The sequence below is a fragment of the Argiope bruennichi genome, chromosome 3 (assembly GCF_947563725.1).
Source record: "Argiope bruennichi chromosome 3, qqArgBrue1.1, whole genome shotgun sequence".
Classification (NCBI taxonomy): Eukaryota; Metazoa; Arthropoda; class Arachnida; order Araneae; family Araneidae; genus Argiope; species Argiope bruennichi.
In genome coordinates this window covers 11,708,260-11,735,785 of record NC_079153.1, presented here as the reverse complement: position 1 = coordinate 11,735,785, position 27,526 = coordinate 11,708,260, and the positions used below count along the sequence as shown (strand labels likewise).

General features: G+C 24.2%; 1 protein-coding gene across 1 annotated transcript in view; it reads left to right on the top strand.

The window, feature by feature from the left end:
• The first annotated feature begins 731 nt into the window (after positions 1 to 731).
• The window catches only part of LOC129964232 (synaptonemal complex protein 2-like), a 49,839-nt gene continuing 23,044 nt past the window's right edge, over positions 732 to 27,526 (top strand). The window contains exons 1-22 of the mRNA XM_056078956.1: positions 732 to 806; positions 3,477 to 3,501; positions 4,366 to 4,448; positions 5,034 to 5,119; positions 5,971 to 6,005; positions 7,977 to 8,125; positions 8,321 to 8,370; positions 8,828 to 8,873; positions 8,965 to 9,048; positions 9,381 to 9,459; positions 10,506 to 10,705; positions 11,840 to 11,911; positions 12,863 to 12,916; positions 13,492 to 13,581; positions 17,502 to 18,203; positions 19,153 to 19,680; positions 20,231 to 20,285; positions 22,071 to 22,143; positions 22,221 to 22,260; positions 23,062 to 23,117; positions 23,199 to 23,250; positions 25,381 to 25,499. Coding sequence (XP_055934931.1) covers positions 4,398 to 4,448; positions 5,034 to 5,119; positions 5,971 to 6,005; positions 7,977 to 8,125; positions 8,321 to 8,370; positions 8,828 to 8,873; positions 8,965 to 9,048; positions 9,381 to 9,459; positions 10,506 to 10,705; positions 11,840 to 11,911; positions 12,863 to 12,916; positions 13,492 to 13,581; positions 17,502 to 18,203; positions 19,153 to 19,680; positions 20,231 to 20,285; positions 22,071 to 22,143; positions 22,221 to 22,260; positions 23,062 to 23,117; positions 23,199 to 23,250; positions 25,381 to 25,499 — 2,621 coding nt within the window. The 5' untranslated portion in view covers positions 732 to 806; positions 3,477 to 3,501; positions 4,366 to 4,397. The remainder of the gene's footprint in view (positions 807 to 3,476; positions 3,502 to 4,365; positions 4,449 to 5,033; positions 5,120 to 5,970; positions 6,006 to 7,976; positions 8,126 to 8,320; positions 8,371 to 8,827; positions 8,874 to 8,964; positions 9,049 to 9,380; positions 9,460 to 10,505; positions 10,706 to 11,839; positions 11,912 to 12,862; positions 12,917 to 13,491; positions 13,582 to 17,501; positions 18,204 to 19,152; positions 19,681 to 20,230; positions 20,286 to 22,070; positions 22,144 to 22,220; positions 22,261 to 23,061; positions 23,118 to 23,198; positions 23,251 to 25,380; positions 25,500 to 27,526) is intronic.

The following is a 27,526-nucleotide window of genomic DNA, read 5'->3' as shown; positions in this document are numbered from 1 at the left end:
TTATTAGCTTTTTATTAAAAAAGATTCTCTCTCTCTCTCTTTTTTCTTCAAACATAGGAGCTTTTTTTTTTTAAATTTCAAAAATTGCTTTAATTAGAATAAATTTTACTAATAGTATAATATGAACATTCTAAATCATTATAACCAAATTATTTTATGGCCAGGTAAGAAATTAAGCAATTGAAAATTAAAAATGCTAAATTTATAATTGCAATTTATAATAAGTTGCTGAAAATTTCTTTTGCTATTTGTCACAAATATTATCTATTAATTCATTCTTACCTTCATGTATTTTTTTTTAATAATTTTCATAGACAGAAGACATTAAAATAATAATTCTGTCTAATTGTTGCAAAAATAATGGTATTTAATTTAATCTTAAATATATTATTAAACAAAATATCCTAAGAAAAATGTTAAAATTTGAGCAATACGGGATTGAATAATTTTGAATTCAGAACTTCATAATGAAATAAAAGCATGCAATTAAAATAGCTTGCAAATACTGAAAAAAAAAGTTCCTCACAGTTCCTGATTTCCTCACAGTTGAACCAAACAATTGGTTTTCTTTGTAATTTCAGGCACTATGATTTTCAATGACTTCCAGTGTATCAGATTTTTTTCTTCTTGTAATTATCTTTCATTTAATGTTATAAGCTTTAAAAATATTTTTATTAATCATAATTTGTATATTTATATATTTATAATTCTATTTTTTTATATAAATTTCAGATACTCTCAATTTATGCTTAGTTTCTCTGGATGAAAATGAAGCATTAGTAAAAAATATTTTAAAAATCCTTACAGTATGTATTTGTAAAGAAATATTTTTTTTATTTGTTTCAGAGAACTGTGGTTTAAGTAAAATTCTAGCAATGTTTCTTTGAAAGTGTTAAAGAATTTTTTTACTGTATGTGTATTTTAAATTCTTGAACTAAAATTATGAGTATGATTTTTCATGAATTTTCTGGAGCAAATGAAGTGAAAAGTTACACTCTCCAAAACTTATAAGTGGGTGTCTTTAGTAAGAAATTTTATTTATAAAAAAGATATTTTTTGATAAAAAAACACAAATTTTTATATTAATCTTTTCTCTGAAAACTAAGAGAATTAAATTATGTGCCCAAACAGTGATGACTGGAAATAAATTATTGTGTGTCCACCAAGAGAACGCTTCCAGACAAATGTCTACGTTTAATGGTGGGCATTATAGAAACAGGTTTCTGTAGGGAAGATTCATTTCAAATAGGAGGAATCGGACAGATGTTTGGGGTTATTTCTTTTCTTGGAGTCAATTTGAAGCAACATTGAGCATGAAGAATTTTCAACCCAAATGATAAAATGAATGCAGGAATTTATGGATCCTTTATTGCTACGCTTCTCATGACTACTGATATACATTGAAAATAAAAGCTCATTTATCACCTTTTTTCACCATATCACCACCTATCATCTACTTAAAAGTTTTCTTTGAAATAATTAGATTTTTTTTTTAAGCCAAGGAAAATTAATAAATGGTTATCTTTAATACTATCTTAAAACAAAGTTTTACAGCTTTTTTAGGCAAATAATGTAAAGCGATGTTAGGTTTATTTATTTGGGTTTTCCTTTAAGTCCGGAAACTCTGGTATGCATCTGAATGAACACTTGAATTATTTTCAAATTCAGAATACTTTTACATATAAAATTTAAAAATTAATTATGTTGCAGAAAGCTTGTGCATATTGAAAATAAGTTACAGATCAAGGTTAGATTTTGAAAAAGTCTAAAATTTGACAGTATGGTAATTGTTAATTTTATGTTTTAGAAAATAGTATATATTCCAGAAAAATAAATATAAATTTCAAAAAGTTTGAAGCATATTTAACAATGAACATTTTACTTTATATGCAACCTTTATATAAACAACCTTATATAAAAATTATGAAATAATTATGATTAATTGCACTATTGTTTTTATGTAAAATTAGACAGATTACCTTGTATTTGCTTTGGAAAGTTTGATATTAATTTAGTTACATAAATTTAAAAAAAATGAAAAGACGAATCATTTTTTTGTCATGCATGATTCAACTTTAGATTTTTTAAATTTTGTTTTTTCCTTTTTGTGCAGTTGTTAGACATACAAATAATTATTCAGTTTGTTTATTTGATTTGCATTGTTCTTTGTATATGCATGATAGGAATATCAGATATTTTCAATATTTTGAGAATTCAAATGTTTTTAAGTTAGTAAATTATTTTTTGAATTTGTCTTAAAAAATTATATGCAATACTAGCACATATCGCCAATTCAGTGTTAAACATACTAATGCAATGATAGTTATATAATTATTGATTTAGGATTTTATTTTAAGGGCATGCATTTTTCATTACAATATGTAAAATATTATTGATATTACTTTTCTCATGTACATGAACAATAAGTATGTCCTGCCGAATGAGACAAAATTGGATATTATGAAAATATTTTTTGTGCATCAGTGGGATGTTACTATTCAAGTACTATTAAGGGTAAAATTATGTTGCCTTTCCTTAGATAATGTTTGGTTGGATTAAATAATATTTATTTAGGGTCTAGATAATGTTTTTTTTAAAATTAAATTTTTGGAATTAATTCATGTTTTTTTACTATTTATAGTTTTTGAAATGAAATAGGGTATGTTTTGTTGGATATATTATGTTGAGGCTTAAAGCAAATTTTAAAATTACCTTTCTTACTTTTTAACATTTATGAATTTATATGTTGCAATTTTTATGAATTTATATTATGAATGCAACTGTTATAAAAAATGTCGTACTTGTCAGTTTTAATGGCGAACCAAAAAGTAACAAGAAAACATTTTGCCAAATATAAAAATGTACTCAAGTGCATAAATATAATAAATATGTGCATAAATAAAGATCAAATCATGTACCAATCACATGCTGCCAATTGAAATCACCAAATTGGCAAAAGTTTTTCTCTGCACTTTCTGGTCGCAGTTACAACCGGCAAGTACAAAAAATGCAGTTTTGGATTATTACAGAAATGAACACAATCTCTTTTTCAAATATTAATTTAAGAGTAGTAATCAATTACTGAGCAACAATTTTCTGTTGATTCTGAATGTTTTGAGTTATGGGATGATGCAATTTCCGGGACTCTTCTCTCTCTATTAAAATAAAATTAAAAGAAATATTGCACCTATGAATAAAAATACTACTGAAATCAAAGTACAGTTGTAATTCTCTTATTTGCCTATGGTTTTGCATAATAATCTTTGAATACAGTAACTTTTAGATAAATTTTATTTTAATGTTTTTTTAAATAAAAGGAAATTTGTAATTAAATAAAATAATTTTGTGAATTTTTATTCTTAATTACTTTAGTGCTTAAACATTTGTCCAATTGTTTTGCAGTTGTTTTGTGTTGATTATTTTTTTATAAAATTATATTTTATTGAGCTATAAATAAATATGAATTTTTCTTTCAGGATTTTATTCCAATATTAAAAAATGGTAAGTATTCATTTTGAATTTATTAATACATATAAACAAATAGATCCAGTTATTTAGTTGGTTTTCATTGTGATGTTTCATGCTTTTATTTCAGAACAATTATACTTTCTCTTTGTGAGTTAGAAAGCAAAAATATTATAAACAAGTAATATATAAATAATTTTTTAAAGTCAATTCCTACTTATTTTAGTATATTATTTATATTTATCTTACATTATTTATGATCGGGTGTTGCATCAGTTTTGGCGACAGATTTGGTGATTTTGGCGATCAAATAGAAATTACTGGACAAATTTAATTAATTAATTAATATTTGAAGAAAAAAACTGTGTTAACTTCAAATGTCATCCACTACAAGTTTAAAAAAATGTATTTGAACTTGAGTGGATGAATAAAAAATATTTTATTAATGAGTGAAAATTTGAACAAGATATATATATATATATATAGGGAGAATGTGATTGATAGTAGGAATTGAAAAAAGGAGTGTAATTACTTTTGAAATTAAGTATCTCCTTTTTTTAAATGTCTCTTTGATATAGCGAAGATATTTTTTTTTCTTTCTCAATTAACCACCAGCTCCATGCTGAAATTTATCATAGAGTTCCTATTGATTTGCTATTAATTTATTTATCTATGAATTCTTTGTAACGTTTATAAATTTTGTATAAATAATACTGCAATGTTTAAATGTTAACATTCTTTTTTTACTTAGTTTTTCTTTTCTTATTTCAGAGACAACAGAGACATTTAAAATAGGTTAAAAGTAAATTTGAATAAATTAAATCATAAATTTTATCTGTTGAGTTCTTTCTTCTTCTTTTTTTAATCATTCTGTGTTTTATTATTTATTATTGTTTTTAGATCGGGAGCAAAGTTTGGTTATAGCTGAATGCATGCTGAGGATTAGTGCTGAAGAAGTAGTTCCTGTAAACATTTTGAAATGTGTAATGCATTTTTGGATTTTATATTTGACATAAATAATAAATATATTTTGAAATTTAGTCTAAGCCTGAATAATTATATATGCTGATATTAGGATTAAAATATGTGTTATAAGAAAGCACATACCATTTGATATAAAACTGATAAATATTTAATATTTAAATTTATAGTTATTTGGAAAATATTCTTTTATTGAAACCCAATCACAGCAGATCTAAATCACATTAAAAACATGGACTTCTGAAATCATTTGAAATCTAAACAATTAAAATTAAATTTTAGCATAATTGTTATCAATATCATAAACATCAACATGTAAATAAAACCTGTAATTAGATACTTATATAAGCCTCAAACTTTTTATTTTCTCCTGATACATACGTTTGCAGAAATGTATTTTGTCAGAATTGAATTGTGACTTCTTATATCAATAAAAATGATTGTGATTCATTATTTTAATTTCCTGTGTAGTTTGAATTTAATTAGTTACAAAAAGTTATGATCTAATACATCAGTGCAATTAATATGAATACTTATTTACTTTTTGTTATGGCTTTATTATTTTGAAATTTTCCTATTTTCTTTAGGCTGTTTATAATTTGAACTTGTTGCTTGATGAAAATGAACCTGTTTTGAATTGGTTGAAAAATGAAGAATCTCTAGAAGGCTATCTGTTAGTAAATACATTATATAGTAACGTTTCCTGGATTTTATGTATTTTTCTTTTTCTTTTTTTTCAAAATTGTATGGAATCTTTTATGTAATGAAAATTTTCTGTCGTAGTATTTGTATGAATGAAATATAGAAAATGGGGGCAAATTATTTTGCCACTTTGAAAATAATAATGTTAACAACAGTAACTGTAAATGGACTGAAACTTCTTTTTTTGTTGTGATTTTTTAAATTATTATTATTGTGTGTCTATTGATAAATTTACTTTGTGTCTGTATCTGAAAATAGAGAATAACAGCTATTTCTGCTACATGTTCTAGCTTCATACTTACAAGCAAGAATGATTTTAAATCTATCTTATAAATAAATCATTACTTTTCACCTTTGTTGATGCTATTTGAGCTGTGATAAATAAGTAGGTATTTATAGATTATTCAATAACCAAAGCATGTGTGCTTTTTTTTTTTTTTTTTTTGAAAAGCAGTTTGTTTTTTGAACTCATTTTAATCTTGCATAATAATATTTAGTTTATGGCAAATAACATGAACAAATAATTGAGTAAATCGATTTTATTGGTTCAACACATGCCAAGAAAATATCAAACCTCTACTAGAAGCCCATTTTTGAGTAACTGGACATACTAATTACAATTGTGCACACAAGTTCAAATTCACCATAAATTAAAAATTTTATGCTTTTATTTTATATTTGTTTTAAGTTATTTTGAATAAAATTGCTTGTTTGGTGATATTTTTAAATTTGTTGATTTTGATACTATCTTCTAAGTGCATAATGCAATTATATTTATTTTCTGTATCATTTCTTCATTTAATTTTTCTTTTTTTCCTACAGTCTGATTCTTGGAAGAAGATTACCATTTGTTGGAGGTAAAAACTAAAATTTTTTGTTGTTTAATGGTTTTTATTTGAACAATTCCCTGTTTACATGTTTCAAGTAACTACGCAATGTGTAATACCCAAATATCAGAAAGTGTGTCAGAAGTGACAAGCATAAAATAAATGAAGGGCTGAATTCACTTTGTTTATGTGTGCAAAGAGAATTGTAAAAATGTACTTTTTATAATACTGAACAAAGTTTAACTTTTGCACATTATATGTAAATTTATTTAAGAAAAAAAAATTAGTAAAATGTTGTATCCTTATACCATTTTTTGTCCAAAATTAATGAATAATAGTTGAGAGTTTCTTGTAACATATGCAATTAAATAAAATCTGAATATTTTTAATTTTATATGTGAAAATATTTCAAATATGTCATGTGAAGATATTCTAAATAATATAATTCTATTATACTTCTGAAACTGTACATATGCTTCTTCTTAATGCATTTAGGAAAATTCAGTGTTGACGTTTGTTTAGATTCTGGAAAACTAGACAAAATACTCTTGCTATACCAAATTCGTTAGATTATTGAATTTAGTACTCTGTGAAAGATTACGAAAAGACCTAGCAGCAATTCATATGGTATATTAAGCAACTATTGGCAAACAATTTGTTAGCAGTAACAGTTGGAGTGATTTGTGATTACTATGATGATATGTGGAAAAATAGCTTACTGTATTAAATGCATCCAAGTCAAGTGTTCACTTCATTTTTCTTGCATATGTAAACTCCATTAAATCCTGTCATTATTAAGATGTGTTGAACTATTTATGACATTAAAGTTCATTTTAAATGAATGAGTTAGTTTTAATTGAAGTGTAGCATAATTGTTTCCATGGGCAAAAATTAAAATCAAGATAATTTTGAAGAAGATGTAGATATCTTGACATATCTTGTATCACATACAAATGCTGTTTCTGTACTTGGACTGGTGTTATGCAACATAGAACAATACACTGTTATTACAACAATCAATGTTATGTTTATATGTCAATGGTGCAATATTGTATTATTAAGCAGATTTTATTCTTATGGCAAAAAAAAAAAAAAAGGATAACTGATTTTGCTTCTATTTATTAATGTGCAATATTCATTCTTAAATGCTAATTAGAATGTTCCTTTTAAATTAGAAATTATTGTTATTTTTGCTTCATTTTTCAATCAAACTGTTTCAGAAAATTAAAAAAAAAATTAGTCAAATTATATTCCATTGTATTCATTTCTATTGCTTTTAAAATGGTTGAAAATTTCATTTACCTCCTTCATTTCTTGACGAAGAGTTTTATTTCATTTATTGTTTCTTATTCCAAAGAAAATAAATGTTACACATTGTTTGATTCTAAGAGGCATAGAAGTATATCGAAATTAAATAAACAGGCCCACAGAACTTTAATATATGCAATGTCTAACAAAAAGTAAATATAAGTAGTTAAATATAGATGATAATCAGATTTTAAAGAATTTTTTGAAGGGAGTTTTCAAAAGAAATAACGAAAAATACAGTTTTGCTTTTAGGCATAAAAAGTTTTATACTTGTCATTCAATTTCTTATTTTACAATCAGCAAATTGTTACTGCCAGTTGCTTGATTCTGTATTCATAACATGCTTTATATTATTCTTTTCTGCAAATTTTATCTACTTGAGGAAACATTTAAGAAAGTTGTTTAATTTTTCCTTTTTATTCTCCCTTTTGTATATCCTAAATGCTTAATTACATAATATTAAAAAAAATTATTTGATAAAAATTTTTTTTCCTAACAACTTTAAAATGATGCCTCTATTATTTTGTTATATTAAATGTTTTATAATACTTTATGTTTAATTTTTTTTAACTGTATTTGATATATTATGTTAACTTAACTTTATTTTCATAATTTGCATTTTTGAAATAAGTATAATCTGCATTTTTTTTTTTGAAAATTTCTATATTAATCCTTTTTTCCTGTCTGATATAGATTTTGAATGTCAGTCCTACATTTTTGAAACATTGTGTCATATTATTTATGATAATGAAGACAAACATAAATGGATTCATTCCTGGTTTACTGATGATGAGAAAACAAGATCAATGTTTTTAAACTGGAATCTACAGCACTTTGAAGTGGTAACAGCTGAAAGAGTTTGAAAATTTTATTGAGTTTTAGTTTTAATTTTTTTATTTAATATTACTTTGATTTTTAATAAGTTTTTTTTGTTTATTCTATTTTTTAATAGGATTTAATTTTTTACCTGTTTTAAAATTTTATGTTGCATGCATTTTTTAAAAAAAATTACTTATAATATTTAAATGCTTTTTTAGGAGAGTAGAAAAATCTTAAATCAAATCAATAGACGTGAGCTGAATCCAAGGTATGTTTTTTACTTTATTAATTTATTTTTAAAAGTTTCTAATTTCAGTTTTCCCTATTTTTATATGATTTTATGAACTAACTTCAAAGTAAATGTTTTGGTGTACTATTATGCTTCTGTTATATTTATGAAATATTACCAAACAAAATTCAAATATTGCATTGTCCTAAAATGAACTACTGTATTGTAGTTAGTTCGTTATACAATATTTGAAACTTTTATTTTTTTATTTTTTTTTTAAATAAAAAACTGTATTCTTTTTGATACAGTTGAGAATAAATCAAAATCTAAAAAAAATTATAGTTAGTTCTTAGTTGCATTATGTCCATATACATTTATTTGCTTCAAGTATGTTTCCTTCATAATTTTGGAAATTTTTGTAAGATATATTTTAATCTTTCATTCATTATTAAAAAAAAACTTACATGCAAAATCAATTTAAACTTCTCTATTACAGAACTTATGCTTATGCTGCTACTGCTGTCTACTTTGGAAATGTGCAAGTAATTTATTTTTTTATTTATTTTAAAATGCGAGATATAAATTAACATTTGTTGCAGACAAATGAGATAATATTATTGATTTTATTTGTAGTTGAAAAAATTGAATGGCCTTGAATTTTGGATAGACTTCAATTATGATTCTAAAAGCATTTCATTCTTTTGTAAAGATTTTGAAGTAAGTACTGTCTTATATAATACTTTTTCTGTAACACTCTAACTTTGAAATGAGCAAATTTCAGTTAAATTATTTTTTCCATATTTCATTTATAAAAACAATACTTTTTGTAAGTAATTTGCTCTAAACCCTTTTAAGTTGTTTTAAAGTATTTTAGAAATAATAATAAATGATTTATATGATTCTAGTTCAAACTTTTATCCCTTTAGTCTTTTTAATGAAAAATTTTAATCATTATTTTAGGAATGTTTTAACTTTATATTTAAGCAATTAAATATACCCATTTCATTAAATACTAGAGTAATTACTTGAAATAATCTTTCTTTTTGAAGATTGAAGATCAAGATATTTCTGAATCTTGGGAGACTGTTGTTATTTCATCTGATAACATTGAAAGCTATTCTGTGCAAAGTAAGTTTTATATATGTAACAAATAGGAGCTTCTGGACTTTGAATTGAATGAGTAATGTTTTTGCAGATGTAAAAGTGAACTAAGAAATGAGATTTTAATTATGAAACTGAATTAAATTAATTGAAATTTATATAAAAAAAATGTTAACAGATGGTGAGCATCTTCAAAGAATATGGAAAATACATATCTTTTAGGGAGTTGTAACATTAAATTAGTGATTATTTTCATAATTATGCAGTGTAGTGCATTATATGATAGAGGAAAAATTATAAACTTCTTTTTTTTTTCTTTTTCTGCTTGCAAATGTATGGAAAAGGTTTTTTTTTATATACAATATAGTATAAAAGCTGGTTATAATTTACTGTATAATAAGCAATACACATTTACATGATATATCTAAATAATAAAATTTAAGCCACTTTCCATGTTTATATGTTACTGAAAACATAGAAAGTGGCTTAAAAATTACTTATGAAAAATTTCTTATCTTTTTTTTATTTTCAAGAAATTTAGTTTCGGTTTTTATAATTTGTTACTCATATTTGTTTTTGAGTATAATATTTTTATACTTCTTCATTTTGGATGTTAATAAAATAAATCAATACTTTATCAATATCTTATTTTTGTTACTTATAAATCAATGTTCAGAACAAGAAGTATCTTTTATTCCCTCTATAAATGACATTTCCCATACATTAATTTTTCATTGATTAGCATCTCCCTTGAAAATTATTAAATATTTATATTTCATTTCTGAGAAATAAGAAAGGAACTCATAATTAGATTTAAAATATGAAATTTAAATTGAATATTTCTGAAAATATCAAAATCTCAAGAAATAAAAAATTTGCAAAAGAATTATTTTTCTTTCTTCCCATTGTAGAATAAAAATCCTTTATACTATTGTTTAAAGAATAATATGTAAAAAAAATACCTTTATAATATTATTTTTTTGCCACTTCTTTCAAATATAAATAAACTTTATTATCCATTCTATATTACTTTATGCTTACTGTGCTTATTTACATTTAATGCATTTTTCTAGAAAAAGAAGACATTAAATCCATTGAATTGGAAATCATGCTTAATTGTCCTTGCAGAGATCTTTTGGTATCACAAGTTCCTTTATTTGAAACCAATTTAGTTCGCATGATTTTTTGGATTTATGTTGATATAAGTTCTCATCTCAAAGTGATATTTGGAGAACCTGAAACCTTGGCTAATGACCATGTTATCTGCAATCAAGTAATTTTATAAAATCTTTTTTTCTAATTTAACAACTTTATTTTGATTACATTTCTACATCTTTTTGTATTTTGTTCTGATATAAAATTGATGTAGCAATACATAGATGATTTTTTTATGAAGATATTCAGTTATAATAATTTAATCAGAAAATATTAAAAATTGAGTATTTAAGCCTCTTTTATGATAAATATATAATATTGGAGTTGATTAATGAGAAGGCTATATTTAAACTATAGTTGAATATAAATATCAAGAAAACCAGTTGTTTAATATAATGTCATTAATGAGATTTGCTGTGCATATATTATATTTGTTGTGGATTTTATTACTTTTTGTCTTGGTCTCTACAGAAATTAAAAATCAAATATCTTGTAAATTAAACTTTTTAGTGTATCAAAAATAGCTTAGACTTTATTATATGTTTTAGTGCGAGGCACACAAAACACTTTGAAATGTTTAATGATTTTATTGCACATTTTCTGATGCAATCATCTGATCAATTTTATCAAATTTATCTGATGCAATCTTTTATTGCAATGTTTATTATTTATGATGCAAATGTTATCTGAGCCTATATAGTAAATATTTACTCACAGATTACTTGTTTAATCTAAGGTAGCTGCTTTAAGAAAAATTATATCAGAAGAAATAATTAAGAAATCATATCACTTAATTCTGACTCTTTGCAGCAGTATGATTTAAACTATTTCAGTAGTTTGTCTTATAGCAAAACAAAGGCATATTGCAATATACTACAATATTATTTGCTTCTTGTTTATGTCAGATTTTAATTACTGCATTTTATCAAATGTCTATTCCCTACATATTTGTTTCAAACAATCCAATTATCACCTTATATCAAATATAAACATTAATATTAAAATATATATTCAAATCAAATATCAATCAAACAGTATTGGCATTGATTTCTTTTTTTTCTGCTTCAAATTTTGGTTCTTATTTTTTTTTCAAACATGCTATAAATATTTTCATTTTTTTTACCATTCTTTAGTAACATATTTGACTGATAATGTGTCAATAAAACGTTTTCAAATTATAATAACTTTTTTCCTCAGATGTTTAAAAAAATCAAACTGATAATGATTTGTATTGTATTTTTATTGTTAACAGAAAAGCCAAGGATCCCTAAAGCCTCGAAAAGTTTCCCTTTCTGTTGATGCATTTGGAGTTCGGGACCGAGATGTAAGAAAAAAATAATTTGTTATAAATCTTTTTCTGTGATGCTTTATTTGCATATTGGCATACAGATAAAATAGAGTTAATAGAATTTCAATTATTATTGCTTTTTAAAATCTTGTATACTATTTCTGCAAAAACAATTAAAGTTCTTAAGCTTAAATCGAAGAAAACAGTTGAAATTATTGTACACATTCAGAATTTTATTTTGTCTGATATATTAAATGTGAGATGTTTCAAAAATTATATCAAATCATCATGAAAAAGAAATATATGCATGTTTATTAAAGAATCTACGTGTAATAAATTCTTGTAATGTTATTTGAATGATTGTAATATTATTGAGATATTAATTATTTTGACATGATGCATAAATGTCAGTATTTTATATATATGAATATAAATTCATAAAATTTGGGATTACTAGTCAACATACAACATTTCAAATTTTAGACTTTTACTCATTTCCTAGAATTGTTTTTTGCTTATGTAAGTTCATTTTACTATGAAGCTTTACAAATGAATCACAAAATGAACATATATGAATGTTTTAAATGTAATTTTGGACTATAGTTGAAATTTTTTCAATATATTTTTAAATAAACTATTTTAATTGCTTTAAACTTTTTGTCTGAACTATCATAAATAAAAATCATTTTATAAAAAATGTTGCAATGGTTCTAATTATTTTTGAACTTAAATTCTTTAATTTTTTTTCATTATATATTCTTATATTTCTTCCTTTCTTTAATTTTTTTTTTAATGCTGGGCATGAAATTTTAGGATGTTATCAATTTTTTTAAAGATTATATTTAAATAGTTCTATTAGTTTCTCCTAACTTTTATTCACTTTCTTTTCTTTGCATTGTTGAAATGTTGGAATTGCATATTTGTTTGTATTTTTATGTCTTTACGAATGGCAGTTGGAAAGATGTAAATTTTGTAATTTCTCTGTAGGACATTGTTTCTGCAGGAATGGCTCGTAAAATTTCTGCTTCTGATGTTGTGGAGGTTGGTTTGAAAATTATTTTTTAAATTTAATAGTACTTTTTAAACCCTTTTTTGAGTATTTAATGTTGTTTTATATTTTACTGCTTGTTTTAGTTTCTGCAAATTTATTTTTTATTTTTTAACAGAATTTCTGGATTAAAATAGTTTTGAAAACTTACTTGTACTGGATGTTTTAATGTAAATTATATGATCTTCAATGATGTATGCATATGAAAATTTATTTTTAAAAATGCTGATTCCATTTTGTAGGTAAAAAGTAAGCATACATAATCCAATTAAAAAAACAAGAATATGTATAAATTATACTGATATTGTTTAACATAGTTTAAATTATTTGAAAAATAAATGAGCAAAGAAAACTTCAGATTTAATTTTTTGGAAAAATATTTGTAAATAGTTTAATTTTAAGGTATCTATTTTTTTTAATTGCAACCATGAAGTATTTCAGTTTATCTAGAAACATAGATATAAATTTTTATATGAGATTTTTGCAGTAATAAATTTGTGTTTTAACATCGTTTCTGTACAAGTTTTTACCTTTGTTTTTATAATTTTATGTATATATACTTTTTTAGATTCATGCACAAGATAATTGTGAAAAAAGTGTGAAGCGAATTTCTGATTCATTAGAACTCATAAGTTTGTTTGATGATAATGATAAAAATGTAAGTTGCAAAAGTGGTATATATTAAAGAAAATGATTATTTAAATTGTCATGATAATAGATTTCACCATGTTCATTTCATCTTGAAAGTTTGCCAAAAATAAAGTAGCAATTAATTTTAAATGAAGAACAATAAGAAATATTTCAGACAGATGATCTTTTCAAAGACTCCTTGATGATTATATCTTTCATAAAATGAAAATGAAAATTTAGAGATTGTATCTTTAAAGTTAAACTTTTTTAAGTTAAAATTTTTAATTGCAAATCAACATTTATTTTTCTTGAAAATTCTATTCATGGATAATTTTTTTCTCCTATTAGATTTTAGAAAGAAAAAGAAGAAGAAGAAAAAAAAATTTTTTTTAGACATTTTTATCTTTCAAAAACTTTTGTTATGTAAATTACATATTAGAAATGCTGCTCATTTAGAAGTTGTTGAAATCAAAAACTTAAATTTCTACATACAAACATAATTCATACATACTAGATACAAACATAATTCATACATACTAGATACAAACATAATTCATACATACTAGATACAAACATAATTCATGCATACTACATACAAACATAATTCATGCATACTACATACAAACATGATTCGGTATAATAAGTGATTTTACCTCTTTCTAACTTTTGCTTTCAATCACATTGGCTAAATTTAATATCCTTGTAAATATTTTTCATTAGTTTCACAACTAACTAGCAAATAATCTAACATTACTTGCCTTTTTTTTTAATGAAAAATTTGTGGAAAATTGGAAATGTAAATATGTTATTAAACACAGCATCAATTTTTATTAATGCTGTTGCACATCAATCATTTTCTGGCTGTTAACACAGACTGCATAATTATTTAAAATTCCACTATTATTTGGTAAGATGGAAAAATATCAATGGAAATTGAAAATTATTTAAAAAGTTATTGCCTTTTTCTATTTTTGCTTTTGAAATGAAGAATTTTAATTTTAAGTTTTTGGAGTTAAATGTCTATGATTGACCAATTTTTATAGTAAAATTTTACAGGTGGGAAAAGTTGCAAATTAACATATACATTTTCATTATACATATTTGTTGGGAAAAAAAGTACTTTACTTTACTAGGTAAATGAAATAGTCTGAAACAAAAAAATTAAATTTTCATAAACAATATCAAGAAAAAGTATTTAAAAGGATCCAGCTTAAAAAAAATTTCTAAATTATAAACTTTTGTGAAAGGATTGTTTTTCTTTTTTTTTCTGTCACAAAATCTAGGGAAGAAAAGAACTCTGAATTATAATATTTATGAAATTATAATGAAACTAATGGCTGGAAAGCCAAGCAAAAATCTGTCATTACTTTATAAAAACTAGCAATTAGAAGCTGGCATGAGAAAATATTTTTTTTTAAATACATTTTATAAAAAGATATGAAAATCATTTCATTTAATTATCTTCAGTTGAGAAATATATTTAAAATGTATATAGCATCAAACTGCAGTTTGTAAAAATTTGCTTTGTATTTAATCTATGGAAAAAGCAAACTATGCTAATCATAGCTTTAACCCTATGAGCTCTGACCACCCAATATCGCCCCGTTCGATAGGGGCCTGACTCAGGCACTTTGGGACAGATAAATGAGTTTAAAGAAGAGAGAGATTTCTCTCATGGAGAAATACGTTTCAACCCTTAACCTCATTTAACCGCCCCGAAGTGCCCGAGTTATGCCCCTGTTGAACGGGGCAATATCGGGCATTCTGGGCTCATAAGGTTAAAAGGGAAAATAATAATGTAGTTGAAATATTTAATGAAATAATGAAAATACTTGATTTTTATAATAGCAATGAAAAGTAATATTACAAATCATAAAACAATCTTTAAACTATTGCTAAAATTTAGGGGAAAGGACTGCATGCTATTGAAATAGATACTTTAATAAAGTAAAATTTTTAAATTGAAGATGATGTAGAAATAATTTTTTTAAATAATTTTTCTCTGAAGATATTGCTAAATGTCAAATTCTGGTTTAATTTTTAATTAGCAGAAATTTTTATAAAGATATAAAAGGTTTGAGGTTTATAAAGATATAACCTCAAAAAGTTGACTGTGACCATTATCTTGTTTTAACAAGTATGTACTTAATCGAGACTTGACAGAAACTGTTGATTTGTATTAAGAACACAAATATAAGCATCTTGCTTTATATAGAATATTCCCATTCTAATCACAGTCAAATAGCTAAATTTTAAATCAACTTAAATAGGTATATATTTTCGGTTGGTAAAATGTTCTAAATGCTCTGAAGAATTATATTTTATATTGTTTGATTGATTAAATGTAATACTGGAAAAAAATTACTAAATTTTTAAAATAAAGTAAGGCACAATTTCTAGAAAAATATTCTTCATTGAAACAAAATGATCTCCGATAGTTAAAACTGATCAAGTTATGAAGTTCTAAATATGAATATTTTAGGTAGTATCAATTCACATCAATTTCATATAGAATTAAAAAAAAAATTGAAAAGTGAGATTTTTAAATGTTTGATATATTTAAAATGATTTTCATTAATGCTTAAAATCATTTGTAGGAAGATCTTGAGATTGAAGAAAAGCCTACTGCATGAACAGTATTTGTTGAGTTCCAGAAATTAAAATTGAATTTAAAATTTCAAAACATTGAAGATTATTAATTTTCAAATAAAAAGAAGCCAACTTTTTTTCTTACTTAAAAATCTTTGAGTTGTAATTTTAAAGGCAAACAATATTCATTAATAATCACATGAAATTTTTTTTAGCATTTGACGAAATAGTCACCAAATGCACTGATGTGGGAATATTTGAAGCAGAATATAGAAAAGTGTAATAATTAGTCATTGTTTTTCTACAATGCTTTAATGTCTGTCATTGAATATGTGACTATTTTATTTGAGCCAATACTTGATTAGTTGAAGGAATCTAATTCATTATAGGATTTGTCAAGAATATTGTTTCAACTTTCAAATTTTTGTTAATTTCATATTTTCTGGATCGATATATTTTGAGAAAAATTTGCTTATCCTTATGAGAATCCTTACGCTTATGAGTTGCCTCCATAATGACCATATTTAAGTCCATAAGATTATTTCCTCTGAGGTTACTTAAAAACTAAACTGTCTATTAAGTCTATTAGTGTAAAATGCATAATGGGCAAGTAGAATTTGTTTCATGGTGTGTTTCTGTATTTCAGTTGAAGAAAGTCATTTCAAGAAAGTTTTGAAATAAAGCTTATTTACTTCTACTTCAAATTTTATAAAATTCTTTATTATAATCATATTTTAAATAATATTTCATTTTGTAGCGAGATGATTAAATTTTTTTTCACTATGCATTTTTAATGTATAAGTTCTATTATTTTCTATTATCTTTTATATAAAGTTGATTGTCTGTTTCAGATTTTTTTTGTTGAATAGTTAAACCTATTAAAAATTGCAATGACATTTTTAATTCAGCGGGAACATTATAAGCTATTACTTCGTTTAATCATAAAACTCGAACTTTTTTTTTATTGTATAATGTTAAGGAATCAATAATTTTTTTTACTAAATTTTATCATCAATGGAGTATATGAAGATTTGGATTTTTCTTTTGATATTACATTTATTGAATAGAAAAACATAAATTTTGTTGCTACATTTAAAGAATCTTTTCATATGAAAGTTTATGCTTATCTCTAGAAATAATGGTTTAGAAATTATGTATTGGGTTTCAAATAAAATGGACACCCTTTTATATAGATGTTGCAAATGAAGTTTCATATAATTAAATAAAATTCAACTTTAAATATAATTTTATGTATTTAAAGAAATATTTATGGATTATACATTCAAAAGGCAGAGGGTTTCTCAATTGTGAAAATGTATTTGTAATTTTTATTCTGAATCCATTTTTAATCTTTTTTAGGATCTTGACATAGAAAATTCTGTTCATAAAACTCGTGATTCCACTCCAAAAAGGAAAGCCTCTTGTAGTAGTTTACTTTTAAAGGAATCTGACAGTGAAAGAAGCTTTCAAAGGAATGACAATTATAAACATAAAAGGTTTAAGTTTGTGAGGACTACTTCATCAGAAAAGCTTTTTGGAAATAGTGAAAAATTGACAGATGAAAAAGGTTTAAAAGATGTAAATAAAAATTGTAATACAGAGGACAATTCATGCATTTTTATATCAGAAAGAAAATCTTCAGATGCTTTATGTGGCATTAGAAGTGATGAATCAGATATTCTAATCATTGATACTGGTGATAGCGATGGAAGATTTGGAGAAATATCTGAAAGTTTCTTAGATGAAAAGCACTCAAATGATCTACAAACGGTATCGGAGGCTTTTATCAAAAGTAAAAATGTAAATTTAACTGAAAAAGTTAGCAGGTTGAAATCTCCGATACTTGTTCAAGATATAAAGTTCGGAGAATCAATTCCTAGTGGTTTATCTCAGCAACCTGACAAAGCTGGAACAAATTTATCATTTAAGGATTCTCATGTAATAAAAAATTCTAATGAATTTGCAAAGTTATCACAAAAAGATAAGAAGTCTACCTTTTCAGAAGGTAGAGAAAATTCTCAAAAGAAAGTAAGAAAAAATAGTTCAACAAAATTATCTGAGGTAAATATAGATTTATTTCTAAATGTAAATTTTCAAACTTATATATACATATAAAAAGCTGATAATATAAATAAAATTGCATTCAACATAGATAGTTAATAGAAATATATATGAAAACTGGAGATTTAAATGCATTTAGTAAAAGTAAAAAAAAAAAAAAAAAAAAGTTTAATAAATTTTTATTAAATATAAGCTAATTAATAGCTGTTATAAGTACAGTACTTTTATTTAATATAAATCTGTGCAATCCTATAGATTAGTCTACATGGACAATGTGACTGAATGAAGAAAGGAAGTTACTTTCATAATTTATACAGTATTTAGTAATTTAACAATGTTGTACAATTTTGTAATATTTTTTGTTTGTTGGTTCAGTTTAGTGATTCAAACTCTTTTCAATTTTTTATTAAAAGTTGTTAGCATTCTGTAAAGGTATTAGATTTAATAGAGCAATTTCATTTATGTATCTCAAGACTAATTATGATTTAAATTTTTTGTTACGTTGATGAGTTAACCTTTCACTGGATAAATTATAATTTGGAATATAGTCAAGAAATTTAAAGTGAAATTCCATTTCTTTTGACAATTAGATTAAGAATAGTCTTATTAACGAAATTAATAATGAATACCTTATGAAAATAATTTTTTGTAAAGAAAATTTCAATAAGAATATTGATTTTTACATTTAAAATACAATGTTTTTTAAAAATATAAATTAATAATGTTTGTCACTATTATTTTTCACAATTATTTTATTCTTTCGTTTTGTATTTATGTTAATCGAATGAAAAAATTTAGTTTGCAATTTGATGCAGCAATAATACTGCATATCTTTAATAATACAAATATATCATATTATGAATCTCTAGATTTATGATGAAAATGAAAAGAATGATCTATAATAATAGATTTAATAAAGAATTTTTGAAATTAAGTCATTATTTTCCAGTCTTTTTCAGATGAAGCATATGTTATTTCTCCAACACCAGCTAATAAACAGAAAGGCAGAAAAATTACTATGCTAACACCGAGCGATCTAAAAGATAACACTTCCTCAGAAGCTCAGAATTATTTTGAAAATCATGCTGTTGCTAGAGAAAATGAAAGAAATATCTCGTATAAAACTGGATTTGATGAAGAAGCAGAAGATAATTTTAAAAATTTAAATTCCCCACAAAGTAAAAATAAAAAGGATGATACATCATATAATCGGCAAAAGAAAATACGTTTGTATAATATAAATCGTGATCCAGTTTATGATGTTCCTCCTTCTGAGCAGAAGAAAATAAATGCTACCCCTATACAGAAAAATCCCCTTCCTTTTAATGATTTTTCCCACAAAACACAAAATAAGAGTTTGATGCAAAGTCCTCTGCATTTAAGTGACGAAGATTTTTGTGAATCAAAACTTTGTAAGATATCAACTGATTCTTTAGAAACTAAACAGAAACACAATATCAATAACAACAGCCTATGTGTAAGTTTATGCTCTGCATTCATTTATTTTCTGGAAAATATTTCACTCTTTTCCATGCATAATGTTTTTAATGATAATATAAATTTTTGAGTGAGAATATTACTAAAATATTCCTTAATCTGAATGTAACTTATTTAAAATATTAAGGATGTTTTTAAAAAAGTTAAGATTTTATGTTGTTTTTTCTTTATTAATAAAAAAAAGTTTGTATCATGCAAAATTTCAAATTGAGAGCATATTTCTGAATATTTATATTGCGGAAAGGAATATTAATAGGAATCTTTAGTGCCAAAAATTAAAAAAATGCTTTAGAAATAAATATGAAGGATTTAAAAGTGAAATTTCTGCATGAAACTGATAACACTACAATGCTGAACTCTCTTAGAAAAGAAATATGTGTTTGTTAAATCTTAGGACACAGTTAAATTAATTATCTGAAATAAAAATATATATGGCACATTTATTCTGCAAATGTATATTCTTAGTTTTTATTTAGTTTTATTGCAGCCATTATATTTATAAATGTTTTATATTTTTATTAATTTTGTAGGAAAATTTTGATAAAAATGAAGACAAGTTATCAGAAAACAATTTTCTTGAAAATGGTATATAAGCATTTTTTTTTCTTTGAATAATTTTTAGTTGTTTTTAAATAATTTGTTTGATTATTATTTATCTCTCATGTAGTAATCAAATGTAGTAGATTATCTTGCCATACAGAAAAAGTGAATAAAAGAGTTGATAAAAAAAAAAGATGGACCATTACACAACCAAACATATTTTATGAATCATCTGCAATTATATAGAAAATTTGATTTGAGAAAGGGTTTATATATTTCAATAAAAACAGCATAAGTGAATTGAAAATTTTCTTTAAAGTGATATTTGAAGTGAATGAGGAAGTGAAAAACTTCCTGTAGTTATAACAAGGATATTGTTAACAATTTCTTTAAACATAGCAAAACAGTACCTACATGGGATATTGAACCTCTTTTTATCTTATGTTTATTATTTATTTGAAGATTTTTCAGGGAGGGAGGACTAATAAATTTCAGATTATGAGAACCTTTCTTAAACTTTTTGCAAATTAGGTAACTATAGAGAATACAGCTACTTCTGAATTAGTAGGATAATTTTCTGTTATATATTAAGAATTTAGAAACAGGTGTTCCCTACACTAACATGTAAATCATCTTTATTTATTATAAAGTGGATTGTATCTGCTAAATTGAGATCATGACCAAATGTCCTTGTTGTTGTCTAAAATTATATTACTATTATTATTTACACGTTCTACAGCAAAGACATTTTAATTTTGCAATTTTTTCGCTCATGGTTAAAAAAAAATCATAAAAATAGTGTAAAGAGTTTCTATAGCACAAAAGTAAATATATGCTTTAAATACATTGAAAATATGTATGGACAAAATTTTAATCTTGAAATGAATGAAAAAAGTAAGAACATGAAACATATTATTGACTAAATGATTTAAAATTCAAAAAAACTAAAATTGATGAGATGGTTTCTGCACTACAGTTTATGAACAAACTGATTGACATGAATTGGGAGAATAGATATTTCTAATATGTAGTAGAATCAATATTTTAGCATTAAAGTTCTAACAAAGCAACTTATAAATATGAAATAATTTTATACTGTTTGCAGTTCACTTGTTTAAATGCAGATAAAGTTTATTGATTTTTATCTGTTTCTGGCATTATTCTTTCGTTCTGTCTCACATTGGTCAAAATAAGGTTTGGGATTCTGTTGTTAATGAATTTTGTTTCACTGAAAGAGTAAATTTTCTTTTGAAGTAATCAAGTGTAGTTTTTGTGATATTAGCATCTAATTACTAGATGCTAATTTCAGTTGCTACTAAATTTTAATAATAACGAAGTGGTGGCTAATGTTGAGAACATTTGCTTTGTCTTCTTGAAATCCACTTTGAACTACAAGATAAGCATCTCGTGCATTTAGAAGTAGTAAGTCAAAAAGAAATGACATATTTAAATATCAATGGTAGAAATATTTTGCACTTTTATATCTAAAATGGGAATGCCATAGTCTTTGAAATTTGTTAAAAAGATTTTTAAATTGTGTTTGAATTATTTTTTTCAGCACAAGTGGAAACTCTTGTACTGAAAAAAGAAAGAAAATAGCAAAATTAAATTGTTTTTTTAAAAGACTTGTTAAGATTTTAATTCTTAAAAAGGTATGCTGAATAAATACTTCAAAAATAATTTTAAGAAGGAAAATAATGTAATTTGTAATAATAATGTAATTTTTAAATAATGTAATTTGAAAATATTCTGCCATATTAATATTATGATAAACATTTTTATGGCACATTATGAAGTTGAAATTAAAGCCTTGTATTTTTATTTTGATAGATCAAACAAAAGATCTAGAAGTTAAAGCATTTCAGGAAAGTACAAGTGGAAATGAGCTGCATCTTTCTGATAAGTATGATTGAATTTAACTATTGTGTAAATTTATTGCTTAAATAAATAGTTTCATCTTCAACAAAATTTGATTTTTAGGGATACTGCATGTAGGAAACCAGTAAGGAAGAAGTTAAAGGTAAGTATGGAAATATATGAATTTTATTAAATTAATTTTATTTTTAAAAATTAAATTATGGGTATGCTATTAGATTTAACATAAAGTTAAAATTAAAAGAAATATTATTTTAAGATGATTAATAATTTTTTCTGAAATTTCTAATAATCATTTTTATATGGTTATCATCAAAGGTCTTGAAGTTTTTAAGTCAGTTATTGTAATTATTTTTAAAGATACGAATTTATGAAATAGATTTCAGTGAGACATCTTATCCCGTTTTCCTTTGCAACTAAGAACTTTTTCCTCTCTTTACCCATATATGACATTTTAATTAATAGTTTATTTTAAAGTTATATTGCATTTACTTACTTGAGGATTTTTTTATGCAAGAACCATCATTGGCTACAATTTTCTCTTTCTGCAAATATATATATATATACACACACACACAAATTGTTTTTAGTTTTGTTTCAACAGTTTTGTGTATTTAACTTGTCGTTCATACTCTCTTTTAATTATAAAGAAAGTCTCTAAATGTATAGCATATCGTGCATTTTGATGCCCAGATTATTATATATATTATATTATTATGATTATTTACTATATACTTTATTCATATTACAGAACAAAATTATACTTATACATTTCAGATTTCAACTAATTAGTTTTTGCAAAAGGAAATTAATTAGTTGTATTTATCATGTGTCAGAATAAGAATGATTTTTAAAAAAAGTTTTAATCTGATTTATTTAGTTATTGAAGTAACTTAAAAACATTATTTCATATTTTAAAATTATCTTAGAATATTTTGCTTTTCAGAAGGGTAATGATGTAAGTGGTAGAAGAAAATCATTGACTAATAACATATTGAAAAGGTAAAAATTCTAGTAAAAGAAGTTTTGTTTTGTTGAAAATATGCAGTAATTTCTTCATAAATTATCTGTCTCATTTTTTAGGAAACCCAATGATGTGGAGGAAAGAGGCATTTTTGATGAAGTTCCTGCTAAAGTATTCATTTAAAATTTCTTCCTTTTTGTATTTATAATTCTGTTAACTTACAGTGATAATGCTTAAACCAAAAATTGCTTTACATTTTTGAATGTCCATTATAATATTACTCTACATTCTTGTTAAATAATTATAGACTGTTATCATTTTTTTAAATTGATTATGAAAATGTTACCACTAAAATGTAACTAGTTCTTTTTAAAATTTCAAGACATAAAACATTCTAGAATATAAGGATGTTGCAAGTTTTAAAATTAAAAGATTTATTCTATTAAATTATAGGAAAACTTAAAACTATTTTCTGTCATTATTACCATTCATTATAGCCACTTTTTAATGAGTGTTACCAATATTCTTTTATGTAAAATATGCCATAGGAATTTTATATTGTAAATATCATTAGGAGGAAAAGAATTAGTAATTTTTTTTGTCTCAAATTAAAAAGAAAATTAATATTTTTATTGTATTTAAAGAAAATTTACACTTTTGCATAAGACAAAACTGAAAAGTAATGTAAAAAGTTTATAATAAATAATGTTAAAGTTTGTAATCAATAAAATTTTAAATTTATTTTAAAATACTCTGATGTGTAATGGTTTTTTTTAAAATTTATTTATTTATATGCCTATGACAAACTCACCAAATATTGATGAGTACAATAATTTTTTTAAAATTTTTATCAAGCATTCTAATATAACAAAATATTACTAATAAATAATATATAAATTGTTAAACATCTTTTGTATGTTACATTTTAAACACTTTTTATCGATCTTAAATTTGATTCATCCTTTTTGTGTTCAATTTATCTAAATTTATTTACATTTATATTAAAATTTATTTACATTTATATTTTATTTACATTTATATTAATTTCTAATTAAAGACTGATTTTTAATGGAAAATTTATTTAAACTTTGGTTTAAATTTTCAGTTTCATTGGTGAATCAAAGTTTATTTGTCTTATATTCCCATGCTAAAACACGATATTTATTTTATTTTCATTAAATTATCAAATAATAATTTTTTTTTTCAAAACTAATAAGTGTTACTTTGTGAGACATTAAAAAAAAATTATACAACATTCTTTTTTAAAGAATAAATCAGTTGAAATTTTATTAATGGTAATAACATCTTTTAAAATTTAAGATTTTTTCAATTTATTTTTAATATAATAAATAAGCAATTGGAGTCCAGTTTATGTTTTGGGCTATAGTCAATACAGACTATACAGACTTTTTTTTCTTAAATTGGTTTTTTTTTTTTTTTTTTTTTTTGTATAAAAAAACCCCTCCAATTCAATGAGTAAGTTTCAGGTAAAATATTCAAGATTGATATTATACACGGAAATAGATTTTACATGCACTACATGGAAATGTGCATATCATGTCAATGTGTTATTTTATTTAAACGGTAGTGGTGCAGATGAGTGTGATAATTTATAAACAACAGAATTCCCTTCTACTCTTTTGTATTCTTACACTAAAATTTGATTTACAATGCTTGAGAATTAACTTTTGCACTGTTTTCAATCTCTGTCCAGTTTAGATATGACAGGTGCTATTTTTAACTTAAGTATAAGTTCTATATAATATCCTATTATCATTTAGAGCGTTGAAATCTCTTAATCATTTTCAAAACAGATATTAAGTTATTCTCTGGATCTGTACATTCTATTTTATACATTACAATGAAGATAGCTTTGATAAGGCTAAGAGACTACCTAAAAAAGTGGGGGGGGGGGGAAATCTCAAAATGAGAAATTTTTAAAATTTTTTGCCAATAATTATTCAATATAAGGGACAATAATATTAACAACTGCAATCATAATATTCAAAATATTACTACCAATCATTCTAGAAATTCAAAATTGCTTTAATTATATAGTGGATTATTTTTGAGCTTTTGGAGAAACTAAATCAATATTTTTCAGCTAATTATTGCATTTTTAAGAATAGTAGCATTTCTCTTTTTTATTATATGGCCTTCTTAGACAAGAATTAAAAGAATTAGTTCATTAATTTATATTTATTTTTATTACATTTGCCTCACTATCTTTAATTGTACTTAATATTCAATTGACATCTCATCTATTAGATTTTCTTAATTTTTAATTGGCATTTTTTTCAGAAACAACGCAAATCTGCTATAAAAGCAAGGGAACTGAACAAAACTATGTTGGAACAAAAAGAATCAAGTGGCTCTACTGAAGGACTTAATAATGAAAAAGCAAGCAATGCTAATCTTATGTAAATGCAAGATTATGTTTCACTTTTTTAAATTGCAAGCAACATTTGCTATGCTATGAATCATAGTTTTTGATTCTACCAATATTTTGTATTTCATTTTTTTAATAGGAAGTTTTGAAAGTTATTTCATTGCATGTAATGATCTATATCACAAAAATATTGATATGTTTGATCATCATTTTTAAAAACATTTTTCCATTCAGTGGTGAAGTTAAGCATTTAGGTCCTATTTAATGCACTTTGAGGCATTATATTTAGTAAAATGGTCAACAGTGCTGATGATCTTGTTTCATTTTTATATGGAATTCTGGATTTCTTACTTTTCTGAAATTTGAATTTTTTAAAAATTATTTATGGTGCTGTTTTTCTAATTTTGTTCAATTAAGATTTTGTTATAATCATCAAATTAGAATTTTTAAGCGATAACTCATTAAATGCACTATTCATATAATTTCAATTGAGACCATATAAAAATGGAAATTGGTTGCTTCTATCATAAAACTTCAATTTTTTGTCACTATCCAAGATGGCGTTTATTTAGTGACAATTTCATCAATTCGGTTTAAGTTTAATACTATATATCAGTGTACAATATTTCAAAAATTATTTTCCTAATATTGTTTTTCTTAAATTTTTTAAGGTAAATATATTAAATTAAATTTTATTTTTATTTAATTTATATTTATTTGGGAAGTTGACAATCCAATTTACTAGCAAAAAATAATTTAAATACATTCCTCAAAAGGCATGTGTTAAATAAAACTGATTACATGTTGAAAAAGATTACTCTAAAGAAATATCTGTTTGAATTTTTGTATCTTGAATCATCCTCCATATGATAAGGTGACCATTCGTACTGATTTTACCAGTACAGTACTGGTTTTCAGGGCATAAGTCCTGGTTAGTCATTAAACAAAACCAGTACACGAAAAGTACTGGTTTTTGATTAGAAAACATTAAAACAAAAAAAGTAATAAAATTAGAACTGGCAACCCTGATAATTCCATGTGATATCGTCAGGTGTCTCATGAGCAGGACCGCCACGACGTCATACAAGCCAGTGGTGGTCTGATGTACTAACTACTGTGATGTACCTACCTTATTATTATCATGGCGGCAAAACGACAAAAGTGCATATTTAATGATGATTTAAAATTAAAATATACATTTATTAAAGAAAGTAATAATATTGATCCTAGTGAAGTATATTGTGAAAAATGTAGAAGTACGTTTTCTATTGCAAATAGTGGAAAAAGTGACATTGAAAACCACATAAAAACAGTTAAACACAAACGAGCAGTGTCAGCAGCAATTGCAAGTTCGAGTATGACATCATATTTTAAGAAAAAAGAATTTGAAACTGCCGAGAAGAAAATAGCTGCAGCTGAAGATTTGTGGGCATATCATACAGTTATGCATAATCAATCTTTTCGATCAATGGATTGTACCTGTAAACTTATTAAGGCATATTTCGATGCTAAATTCACATGCTCTAGGACCAAATGCAAAGCTATAATCACCGATGTACTTGTCCCTTATGCAAATCAAATATTGGATGAAGATTTGAGAAACGTAATTTTTATATCAGTGTATTCAGACGCCTCAAATCACAAAGAAATTAAACTTATTCCTTTACTTGTCAGATATTTTTCATACAAGAATGGAATACAGGTAAAAATTATTGAAGTAAAGGATTTGCCAGGAGAAATGTCTGACATAGTTACCGAATATATTGTAGAAGTCTTAAAAAAACATAATTTAGAAAGCAAGATATCAGGGTTTTGTGCCGACAACACTAACTTTGGAGGCATGCGAAGAGCCGGGAAAAATATTATTTTTACCAAGCTAAAAGCTACTTTGGGCGGACGGGAGCTTGTGGGAATTGGCTGCTCAGCGCATATTTTAAACAATTCTATACAAACCGCGGCGGACTGCCATCCAATTGATATACAAACTTTAATTACCAAGATCTACTCTTACTTATTTATACTGTGCGCGTCAGTGAATTAAAAGAATTTTGTAATTTT